Here is a 12697-nt window from a genome sequence, read left to right on the forward strand (position 1 = left end):
AATAATTATCTTATAATTGAGCAGAATTAAGTTAAAATATATCTGAGGTTGAGTGTGATAAATTCAAATGCACAGAATAATTCTTATATCCATCATTATCTAATACATAATAAAAAAAAATCAATGGAGGAAATGAAATGGTATACTGTAATATGGTTTGGGTAGACTCTGGGAGTTGGTGATGGACAGGGAGGCCTGGCGTGCTGCTATTCATGGGGTCGCAAAGAGTCGGACACGACTGGGGGACTGAACTGAACTGAACTGAATACATTTCAAACAAAGAAGGTATAAAAAACAAACAGAGGAAAAAAATACAAGAGAAATGATTAACAAACAGCAAATGACCAACTTAATTAAAATACATCATTACATGAAATATAGATGGTCAAACCATCCCATTTAAAAATAAGAGATTGTCAGACTGCACAAAAAATCAAAATCTAATTAAATTCTATTTAAAAGGAAAACACACTGCATTCAAAAATTAAAAGTTTTTTGACTAAAAAAATCATTCACCAATTCTACATGGCATCACAAATATTTTTAAAAAATGGTGCCAATTCTCCTCAAAGAAAATAAATTTCAGACACATAGGCAGAGAAACAACTTCCCAGCTAATTCTATGAGACCAGTATTAGTGAAGTGAGGTTGCTCACTTGTGTCCGACTCTGCGACCCCATGGACTGTAGCCCACCAGGCTCCTCCATCCATGGGATTTTTCCAGGCAAGGAAGAGTACTGGAGTGGGTTGCCATTCCCTTCTCCAGGGGATCTTCCCAACCCAGGGAACGAACCTGGGTCTCCTGCATTGTAGGCAGACGCTTTACCGTCTCTCAACTGGTAAAGAATCTGCCTGAGATGCGGGAGACCTGGGTTCAATCCCTGGGTTGGGAAAATCCCCTGGAGAAGGGAAAGGCTACCCACTCCAGTATTCTGGTCTGGAGAAATCCATGGACTGTATAGTCCATGGGGTGGCAAAGAGTCAGACACAACTGAGTGACTTTCATTTCACTGTGTGTCAATGAGACCAGTATTACCCTGATATAAAAACCAAAGACACTGATAGAAATCCTTTGTGTATTGTAGACTAAAATCCTTTGTGAATATAGATAAAAAAAAAAATTAAAAGGCAAACTATGTTTGGCATCATATGAAGAGATGATACACCATAACCCCATGGTCTATATTCTGAAATACAAGATTAGTTTAATCAATTAGTTATGTAAAACTGATTAATGAAATATATCTCATTATAGCATAAAGTGGGGGCAAAAGACACATCATCTCACTAGATTCATAAAAATATTTGATAAAACTCGAACTACCTCATGATAAAGTCTCAATAAACTGAGAAGAAAACGATTCTTCTCAACCTAAGGAAGGGCATCTATGAAATCCACAGCTAGAGACTTTCCTGGCAGCCCAGTGGTTGCTGAGACTCGGAGCTCCCAATGCAGGGGTCCAGGTTCAATCCCCGGTCAAGGAACTAGATGCCATATGCCACAACTATAGATCCCATGTGCCTCAAGAAAGACTGAAGATACTGTGTGCTGCAACTAATCCCTGGAGCAACCAAATAAATAAATAAATCATCTTAAAAGATTCACAGCTACCATTGTACTTAATGGTGAAAGTCTAAAGTCTAAACTCTCTTACTTTTAATAGATTAAAAATGTTAAGTTCATACATAATGCTCATGATAAAACAGTAAAAGAAAAAACATGACTGAATATTTTTCTCAGGCATTATTATCTGAATTGTATAATAAATATAATAATTGTTTGTTCAATCGCCAAGTCACGTCTAACTCTTTGTGACCCCACAGACTGCAGCACTCGTCTTCCCTCTTCTTCACCATCTCCCGGAGTTTGCCCAAGTTCATGTCCACTGAATCTGTGATGCCATCCAACCATCTCATCCGCTGTCACCCTCTTCTCCTCCTTCCTTCAGACTTCCTAAGCATCAAAGCCTCTTCCAATGAGTTGTCTGTTCTTATCAGGTAGCCAAACTATTGGCGCATAAGCTTAAGCATTAGTCCTTCCAATTAGCATTCAGGGTTTTCTTTTAAGATTGACTGGTTTGATCATCTTACTGTTCAAGGGTATCTCAAGACTTTTCTTAAGCACCAGAGTTCGAAAGCATCAATTCTTTGGCACTCTGCCTTCTTGATGGTCCAGCTCTCACATCCATACATGACTACTGGAAAAATTATAGCCTTGACTATCTGGACCTTTGTTGGCAAAGTGACGTCTTCTCTTTTTAACATACTGTGTAGGTTTGTCATAGCTTTCCTGTGAAGAAGCAATCATATTCTAATTTCATAGCTGCAGTCACCATCTGCAGTGATTTTAGAATCCAAGAAGAGGAAATCTGTCACTGTTTCCACCTTTTCCCCTTCTATTTTCAATGAAGTGATGGGACTGGATGCTATGATCTTAGTGTGTTTTTATTTTTTTTAAATATTGAGTTTTAGATGGGGAAACAGTGGAAACAGTGTCAGATTTTATTTTTGGGGGCTCCAAAATCACTGCAGATGGTGACTGCAGCCATGAAATTAAAAGATGCTTACTCCTTGGAAGGAAAGTTATGACCAACCTAGACAGCATATTAAAAAGCAGAGACATTACTATGCCAACAAAGGCCATCTAATCAAGGCTATGGTTTTTCCAGTGGTCATGTATGGATGTGAGAGTTGGACTGTGAAGAAAACTGAGCGCTGAAGAAATTGATGCTTTTAAACTGTGGTGTTGGAGAAGACCCTTGAGAGTCCCTCCGAATGCAAGGAGATCCAACCAGTCCATCCTAAAGGAGATCAGTCCTGGGTGTTCATTGGAAGGACTGATGTTGAAGCTGAAACTCGAGTACTTTGGCCACCTCATGCAAAGAGTTGACTCTGGAAAAGACCCTGATGCTGGGAGGGATTGGGGGCAGGAAGAGAAGGGGACGACAGAAGATGAGATGGCTGGATGGCATCACCAACTCGATGGACATGAGTTTGAGTAAACTCCGGGAGCTGGTGATAGACAGGGAGGCCTGGTGTGCTGCAATTCACGGGGTCACAAAGAGTCGGACACTACTGAGTGACTGAACTGAACTCAACTGAAGGCTGTAAATTATACAGTTTACTTTTAAAAGGTGAGCAGGATATTAGATCTGCCACACTGGCTTTAGTTTTTAAAATAAATATTTGTGCGGGTGGAATGCAAAATTGATTAACAGCAAATAAAGTAAGGTTCCTTGTCTGGCCTTTAAAAGTCACAGAATCCACAGGTTAACAAATGATTGCACAGGATGAATGTGAGTTATTGATGAATGTGAGCTACTGAGAAGAGAACAATGTCTGTAGCAATTATATTAAATATGTTTAGGCAGTCAACAGCTTAACTTTGTTTGTTATACCTATAGGATGCCTTCCAAGAAATTTATTTAAAAACAACATCCTCAAGAACAAATCTATAGCTCTTTTCTGGGCTTTCTCTTTTCCCCAGACCATCTCACTTACATAAGGTTTAAGAATTAAAAAACTATTGCAATGGTATATCACCATCTTTCAGAATAAGTGAAATTATAATAATCAAACTATGATATTTTTTAAAAATCTATATTGTAACAATATGTATGAACCACTGAGGTGACCAGAATTACACAGAAAAATAGCTCTCATGTTTTCCATGGTTGTTCAACAATTTTCTTCTCAGTTTTTATTAAAACTCACTAAATTCAACAATGCAGAGTTTTAATTTATAAATGATCTCAATATTCCAAGTCTGTCAAAATATTTTATTAAAGCCACAGGCAACTCTTTCAAAGAAGGAAACACAAACTTCTGCTAGGCACAGGGTAGAAACCCATCTGCTCAGAGGTGTGAGCTGGATGTAGCAAATTACATCTGCAAGCCTCACTGCAAATGCTCTCTAATGAAACCCAAGATGTTGATTTTGACCCAAACACCATACACAGATTGGATCTGGCTATATTAGCAGTCATCTCTCCCTTCCATGGCAATTGAAATCAGATGACACATTTCAACAAACAGTTCCTCATTCTGAACTTTAGAAATCTAAGTTCAGTACAGAAGAAGACTCAGATCTATATAATGACAACCCTCTTGTTCATTCTATTGATCATCTTTTACTGTAAAGCTAAAGGATTTTTTTTCATTATGTTCATATGATCATTATGTTTGCATGATCTAGTCTATCATTAATGACTAGATCACTGTATTTTGAATCTAAACATTAGTTTCTTTTTTTTTTTTTAATCTAAACACTAGTTTCAAAAATCAAATTTTTAACGGAAATTTAGCACTCCAGAATGATAACCAAGTAACACTAAAGACAAAGAGCAAGAGAACAATAACTTTGCAGGAGTTACAAGTTTAAAAAAAAAGATTAAGAAATGAAAGTTCTTCTTAATGATGAACTTATGAGACCATGATCTTCATAACCATTAGTCAAATGGTGATGAAATATCGAAATTTTAACTAAATATCCAAAGTTGCTTTCTACAGTGGGATATAGGCAATGAATCAATGTTTCATTTTTGCTTAAATTATCCTGATTTGGTTTCTGTTGTTTACAACCAAAGAATATCAAGGTATACATAAACCTTCTCTCTCTTTCTCAAATATTTTTTAAAAGACACTATAAATTTGTTCTAATGGTTTTTCACTTTCTATTTAGTCCTTAGGGCACTATCACCTGACTTGCAGGGGAAGATAAGAAAACTGGGGGCAAGGAGATTAGATACTGCAGCTAGCTATGATAGTTGTATAAAAACATGACTGTCTAAACCAGAATGGTGGTGCTAGGAATGGATAAAATGGGAAAGAATAGAGACATATATGAGATTAACAAAAAATTGGCTAAACTTTGTGACTGTATTAATTATAGATAGTGAAAGAGAAGTAAGTATGTAGAATGACTCCATGGTTCTTAGCCTGGATATCTATGTAGAAGTTTCTATGGTTAATATTATGATTACAAATAAAAAGATTTAGTTTTGGGTGTGGAAGATGGGAATGATGAATTTCGCTTGGCACATACTGTGAGTGTTTGTGGGACATTCAAGTAAATTTATCTAATAAGCCATTGCATATTTAGGTCTAGAGCTCAAAATAGGAATCATTGTTAGAGATGTATAATGTGATAGCAGGGAGAATGATGAAAAAAGATGTGATCACCTGAAGTCACTTATATAGAGACAAATGTATAATCCATATAGAAAAAGGGGGAGAACACTAAAAAGGACTGAAAAGGAAAAAGAAGACTGGAATTCTCCAGGCAAGAATACTGGAGTGGGTTGCCAGGTCTTCCTCCAGGGGATCTTCCCACCCCAGGGATCAAACCATGTCTACCACATTGCAGGCGGATTCTTTACCTCCTGAGCTGCCAGGGAATCCCCAGACCCTCACCAAACCCACTGCCTACATTTATCAAAAAAACATTTACTAAACAAAAATGCTATGCTCAGTCGCTCAGTTGTGTCCGACTCTTTGCGACCCCATGGGCTGTAGCCTGCCAGGCTCCGATGTCCATGGGGATTCTCCAGGCTATACCAGAGTGGGCTGCCGTGCCTTTCTTCAGGGGCTCTTCCCGACCCAGGGATCGAACCCAGGTCTCCCTCATCGCAGGCGGATACTTTACTGTCTGAGCCACCAGGGAAGCCCTAACAAAAATGAACATAAAACAACAGTAACAGAGAAGGAGGCTAGAAAGGAATATATTTGGAGGGTGGTATGTAGATTTAGACACATTCCGTATGTGGTTGAACATGAATGACTGAAAATATTTATCTACATTCTGAAACCAGGAAAATGACAGTGAAAGGGAAAAAAAGCATTATAAATCAAAATGAAGATGAGAACAGAAGGCAAAACAGCAGATGTGTAACATCGATATTTTTTTAAACTTGTAAATATAGCAAGTGACTGAGGCACAGAGAAATAAACTATAAAGGTTAAATCTGATTCATGACATCCATCATTCATTCAACAGGTTCCACTACTTGAATATGTTGGAAGAAAGACAATGCAAAGTGACACTGAAACCAGGACTAGTTGAAAGCTGAAAATGAACAGATCTCCAGATTCTTTCTAAATCTATGCACAGATACAAAGATACAAAGTAAAGTACTCTTTATACATATGCATCAAAGGGTTCTGTGCAAATATTTTACAGACAACTTTTAAAATGAAAAGAACATATTTGTGGTCTTTCATAAGAAGTTAGTATCTATAATTTTCTAATGTCTGAAAAAGTTTCAAATATCTTGAAATAATCTCCTTTCTTCAGGGTAGGTTTGGCCAATGCAATAACCAGGTGGTTAAAAAATTGTTTCTACTTTAGGTTTCAATGTTGATTATGTAGTCACTCTGTAGTCTCCTAGGGAGTATGAAAAATAGACTTTAGAAGTTTCTATTTGATTCTAGTTCTCTCCATTTGGTAAATGATTTTTTTTTAAGTTGAAAATAAACTAAGATTCGAGAAAAAAAAATCACAGAATATAAAAACATCATATGTTTTAAAAAGGAAGATTTCTGTAGTTCTTAACTCATTCATAATATGTTGGAAAAACAAGATAAGAATAAAACAATTTATCAAATAAAAAGGACAAACAGTTGAAGTTGGCAGGAGTGTTATAGAAATAAGAATATTAAATGAGTATTGAAGAGATACCAAATAATACGGTAGTGTATATAATTACTCCATTCATAAAATCCATTGGGTGGGGGGTGGCTATAATATTGTCATAACATCTTTAAATTGCTGGGGGATTCTATTTCCAGAACCAATGGCAGATTTAGTGCCCTGAATGACTTTTGCACTAAAAACAAATGAAAATCAATGTATTTATAAAATGTTTCTATGCAACACATACCATGATTAAAACTTATATCTGTTAACACACAAACACACACCAGCACACACACTCCATAAAATCATTAATAAGCTTCTCCCAATAGTAAAGATTATTAAGGCCAGGAAATAGAACAAGCCAGAAATTAAGAGATAAGCAAAACAAATAGCCTGAGGCATTTCTAAACAGGTAAAATTTGAACATTCACACTAAGGCAGATTAAAGACAAAGCCCTAGACCAATTTGCAGTGTAGAACTTAACAGGACACAAGGCTTGCATGCAAATGGCTATGATGATAATGTTAGGCTAAACCATAAATGAAACTGTCCCATTTTTCCCATTAATTTATGATTTTAGGTATCAAAATATAGGTTAAATCTGAAGAAAAAGAGGTTCTCAGAGGACTAGAGAAGATCATTGGTAATATTTTTATCTTGATTCAGATGTAGGCAACATGAGTAGCTTTAGTATAAAATGTACCAAGCTGTGTACTAAGAATTGTACAGTTTTCTATATGATACATTTGAATTCTAGAAAAGCTTATTAAAATTCAATGAACAACTTTAACAGCATATCAGACACAACTTTGAAAAATTAACAAAATGAAGGATCAGACTAAAGAAATTACTGAGAATGCAGGTCATCAAGTCAAAGAGAAAAAACATAGAAGTACAAAAAAGAGACAAGAATGATGCAGTAATAAAAAGTGAAAATTCTAAAATATAGTCAAGAAAAAAAAAGACAGGTAATATCTGAACAGATCATGCCAGAAAACTTGGAGAAACCATAAAAGACACCGATATAAAAACTTTAAAACACAAAGATTTTTAAAATTCTTAACGTTGCCAGAGAGGAAGGACAAAATATCTTCAAAGAAATATAAACTGCAAGTGGATCTCTCAATAGGACAATGAAAAGCAAAAGAATCAGCACAACAGTATTTTTAATTGGTGGTTGTTTAGTTTCTAAGTCGTGTCCAACTCTTGCAACCCCATGGACAGAGTAGCCCGCCAGGCTACTCTGTCCATGGGATTCTCCCGGCAAGAACACTGGAGTGGGTTGCCATTTCCTTCTCCAGGAAATCTTCCTGACTCAGGAATCGAACCCGGGTCTCCTGCACTGCAGGCAGATTCTTTACCAACTGAGCTACAAGCAAAGACTCTATCTTTAATAGGCCAAACTAAAATAACAAGAAATTATATACCTAGCAATATATCTGGATATATAAATTATATATCTAGTGAAATAAAAAAATATTCAAATAAAATTCAGTTTGCTAACCACATACCATCACAAAAAGGCAAAAGGAAAATGACCTGCGATAGGACACAGGACTGAATTGTAAGAAGGAACATTTAGAAAGGCACTAGTGTAAGAGTCAGCAAACATGGCCCATGACCAAATCTGACCATCAGATTTTGTAAATAAAGCTTCACAGATACAGAGTTATGTCAATTCATTGACTTACTGTCTATGGCCAAAGGAGGGTTCAGAAGTGGCAACAAGACCAATAAACAGATAAAGTTGAAAACATTTACTATCTGGCTCTTTAATAAATGATTCCCTGGTGGCGCAGACAGTAAAGAACCTGCCTGCAATGCAGAAAGCCCAGGTTCAACCCCTGGGTCGGGAAAATGCCCCAGAGAACGGAATGGCTATCCACTCCAGTATTCTTGCCTGGAGAATTCCATGTACAGAGGAGACTGGGTGGTTACAGTCCAAGGGGTTGCAGAGAATCGGACAGAACAGAGCGACTAACACTTTTCTTCACTAAATAAATGTTCCAAACCCTGTCCTGATTATATACTCACAATAAATACAAGCAACTATTCTTTACATGATAGCCTATTAATCCAGATAGGATGAATGAATTAAAGCATTTTCAGACCTGTGTGATGTTCAGGAGCACAGTAAATAGCTTGATTTAATGCATAATTTAATAAATTAAATAGGCAACTTAAGATTTCTAGACCTTGAGTTGACTTTAATCAAAGAGTGCTAATTTCTAATATATAAAAAAAGAAAAAGAATAGTTAAGGGATAATTTCCAATACAGCAGGGGATAAAGGAATTACAATTAACGTATATAATAGTATAAAGGAAACTCAACATCATCAGACATTAGGGACAAGAAAATAAAAACCACAAGATAGCACTTCACAGCAACTGGGATGGCTAGAATCAACAAGACAGTAACAACAGAACAGTAATAAGTGGTGACACAGATATGGATAAATTAATGTTATATATCAACTGTACTTCAATATAAAAAATTAGAACCTCCATTCTCCGACGTGGGAGTGCAAAATGGAACACACAGTTTGATAAATAGCCTGTCAGCTTCAAAGATAAGGACAGAGTTACCAAATGACCCAACAATTCTACTACATGCAGCTAAAAGAAATGATGCTGAAGCTGAAACTCCAATACCGTGGCCAACTGATGCAAAGAACTGACTCACTGGAAAAGACCCTGATGCTGGGAAAGATTGAAGGCAGGAGGAGAAGGGGATGACAGAGGATAAGACGGTTGGATGCCATCATGGACTTGATGGACATGAGTTTGAGCAAGCTCCGGGAGTTGGTAATGGATAGGAAAGCCTGGTGTGCTGCAGTTCATGGGGTTGCAAACAGCTGGACACAACTTAGCGACTGAACTGAATAGAAATTTAAAACGTATGTCCATGCAAAACGTGTACAAGAATGATCATAGCAGTATTATGTATAATCACTAAAAAGCAGAAACAACACAAATGTCCATCAACTAATCAATGAATTAATGTGGTATATTCATAAAATGAACTTTTATTCAGCTATAAAAAGGAATGAAGACTTACATACTACAATAGGAATCAACCTTGAAATTTATGGTAAGTCAAAAAAGCCAGTCAGAAAAGACCACAAGTTTTTTTTTACTCCAATCACAGAATGTCTAAAACAAGCAAATTCATAGAAAGACAGTTCCTAGGGGACTTGGGGGATGGGAGTAGAGGACTAAGTGCTAATGATGTACAAATTATTTTTATAGTGATAAAACTGTTCTAAAACTAGATGGTGATGGTTGCATAAGAACCATCTAGTTTTAGTGTAAATACACTAAAAATCATCTAATTATATACTTTAAAAGGAGGAATTTTACAATATGTAAATTTTAGCAATGAGTTTGAACAAAAATCAAGGTACAAATCAATTTTTAAAAAATCATTCCAAAAAAAAATAAATAAAAAATACAAAAAAAAAAAAAATCATTCCACAATATTGTAAAGTAATTAGCCTCCAACTAATAAAAATAAATGAAAGAAAAAAAAAATCATTCCAGAGTTAATTTTTTTTTTTAAAAGAGGACGCACTCCCCAGCTTACTTTATGAGGCTAGCATATAACACCTATTGTGATAATAAGCAATTTCCTGTAACCAAAAATGAATAGCAAGTAACAGCTATCCCAATATGCTAGAGAAAGAATCAAGACAAAGAGCACTTTAGAAGAATTCTTAAGTTCCTTCTAACTACTAGAATTCTATGATTTTATAATAATAGTATTCATGTCATTAAGTACCAACCTTAATTTCTGGATAAAATCATGCTTACATAAACCTAACAAAACTATATTTCACTTGAAATCACAACAGAGAAAGGGAGACAGAAATCAACATTAAGTCAAAGTAAAAAACTTGAAGACTTTACTAACTTTTCAATAACAGTATGTGTGGTAATCTGAACGATATCAGGATTCAGACACTTACATCCTAATAATATGAACAAGGTGTTGACCTATTTAGCACTGTCAAAAATTTGAGGCTTGTTATTAAAATATAGATTCACAGTATTGACTTTGTGACTCAAAACTTTTCCAGATTCACATAGTTCGAAATGAATGCATCCAAGTTCAAAAGGGTATGAACCTGCAACTGAAAACACTCCAACGTCAGAAATCAAGTATTTATTAAAGAGCCATGGCTCCAATCATCACACAATTATCTACTTTATTTAAATAAATGAGTGATCTAGAAATATATCAAGCTTGATGTAAATGGTGTAAATCATAAATACATAAATGATTCATGTATTTATGATACATAAATATGATAAGTCAAGTGGCTTAAATCAAAACCAACCTACTTATAATTCTTAGTTCAGCTTAATGCAAACATCCGAAACCAGCTTTCTTCTCAAGTTAATTTTATCTGTGCTTAGCATTTCAGTGACTATACTGTATGCCATATAATCTTTGGCAGATAGTCTCTGTCTATATATATATGTATGTAGTCTTCATCTATATATAATAAAAGGTGTGGCTATGAATAAACAACATCACTTAGTTCATTTACTTTGTACATCTGTCTTTTTAGAACTACTTTGTGTATCACTTAGTTCATTTCCATTAAGTTCTTTCAATGAGAAGACTGATTTAGAGATGCACTGGCATAATTTAAAAAAAAAACAACAACGGTTAAAACTACCAGTATAAAATATAATAACCATAGGAAGACTTTAACATAAAAATGTACCTTCTTCAAGGATGGGTCGTGGAATGACAAACGGAATCTCCTGGAGAGGGTCCATATACTTGTGGCCAGCACTAACAATCTTTATTTGAGGCAAACAGAGGACAAGCGTTCCTGGCATGCTGGTTTGTCCATGGTACCAACTTCTTACTGTTCCAGGAATGTCACCAGATACAATTGTACTAGGAGAAGGCAAACTATCATTTGGGATAAACACACAACAAGACTGTATTTCAAGCTAGAAAAGAAAAACAGAATCAAAATATTTGGATCAGATTAAATTTGAGAATAAACAAATCTCAATCACCTAATATCTTTAACAGAATACACAGGCAAGCCCAAAAAAGAAAATGTCCCATACTTATGTCTTTATGAGTTTATTTTACTAAAGAATACAACAAACACTGGAAAAGGTATTGTTTCTTGCTATAAATTTGATCAAAAGAGCACAGCGACATGAAATGAAAACATAGCTGCTTTTCCACAGTTCTTTCCAAGAAACATGATTGAGTTAGAAAATGTGCTGGCAAAAAAAAGTGAGAAAATCCTCCTTTTTTTGCAGTTCATTACATTTTGTTAACACCAGCTAAGGCCTTAGAGTTGACTAGCATTTTATTGCTCTTACTTTAAAAAATAAAAAAACCACATATGTCTACTTCTATGTGAATTTGTCCCTTTGTCTTTTATTTTACAGACAGAAATTTAAGAAAAAATACTTAAAAGGCTCAGATTCTATCTCTAGATAAACATTAAAGGAGAACACGTTAGTAACATATAGTAATGAAGAAAATTCAGGAGACTTAAAAATCAGAGCGCTAGTCCTTACTTTTATCATATGTTGATTTATTACCTAAATTGTGATTTCATGTAAAATATTTATGCTTCCTTATCCCCAGTGTACGTACGTAGGTTGCCAGCCCATAACAGAGTTAAAGTAAGACTAAGCAAGACCAAATAAAAAACTGAATACATCATGAGTACTTAATTCAAAAGCTATATTTAAGTTAAAGCCTATTAGTCTAAGCTGACTCTATTACAAGGTAATATTCTGTACCTGGCTAGTAAACTGCCCAAACTGCCTAGCATACTTGAATTAGTTTTAATAAAATACAAAATATAACCTGCTAATATTTTATAAAATAATTGGCATACAAAGCTATTACCTGAATTTATTATCTAATAAAAACCAAAATTTGTTTGCTTGATAAATGTTTAGATAGTCTAGCAAGTTAAAATAACAAAGAAACCATATTTTACAAAAGATAACTAAGACTACAGTCATATATGTACTCTTGGGGTTAATATATTCCTTAGTGAGAGCATGGTATGTAACA

At 35.2% G+C, this 12697-nt stretch overlaps 1 protein-coding gene across 9 annotated transcripts in view; it reads right to left on the bottom strand.

Moving 5' to 3' along the window:
• Positions 1–12697, bottom strand: part of VPS13B (vacuolar protein sorting 13 homolog B) — a 771473-nt gene that overhangs the window by 406919 nt on the left and 351857 nt on the right. For all 9 annotated transcript variants that reach the window (XM_061123681.1, XM_061123682.1, XM_061123678.1 and 6 more), the window contains one exon: positions 11367–11601. In XM_061123681.1, the coding sequence (XP_060979664.1) occupies positions 11367–11601 (235 nt within the window). The remainder of the gene's footprint in view (positions 1–11366; positions 11602–12697) is intronic.

Source organism: Dama dama, chromosome 21 (genome assembly GCF_033118175.1).
Source record: "Dama dama isolate Ldn47 chromosome 21, ASM3311817v1, whole genome shotgun sequence".
NCBI lineage: Eukaryota > Metazoa > Chordata > Mammalia > Artiodactyla > Cervidae > Dama > Dama dama.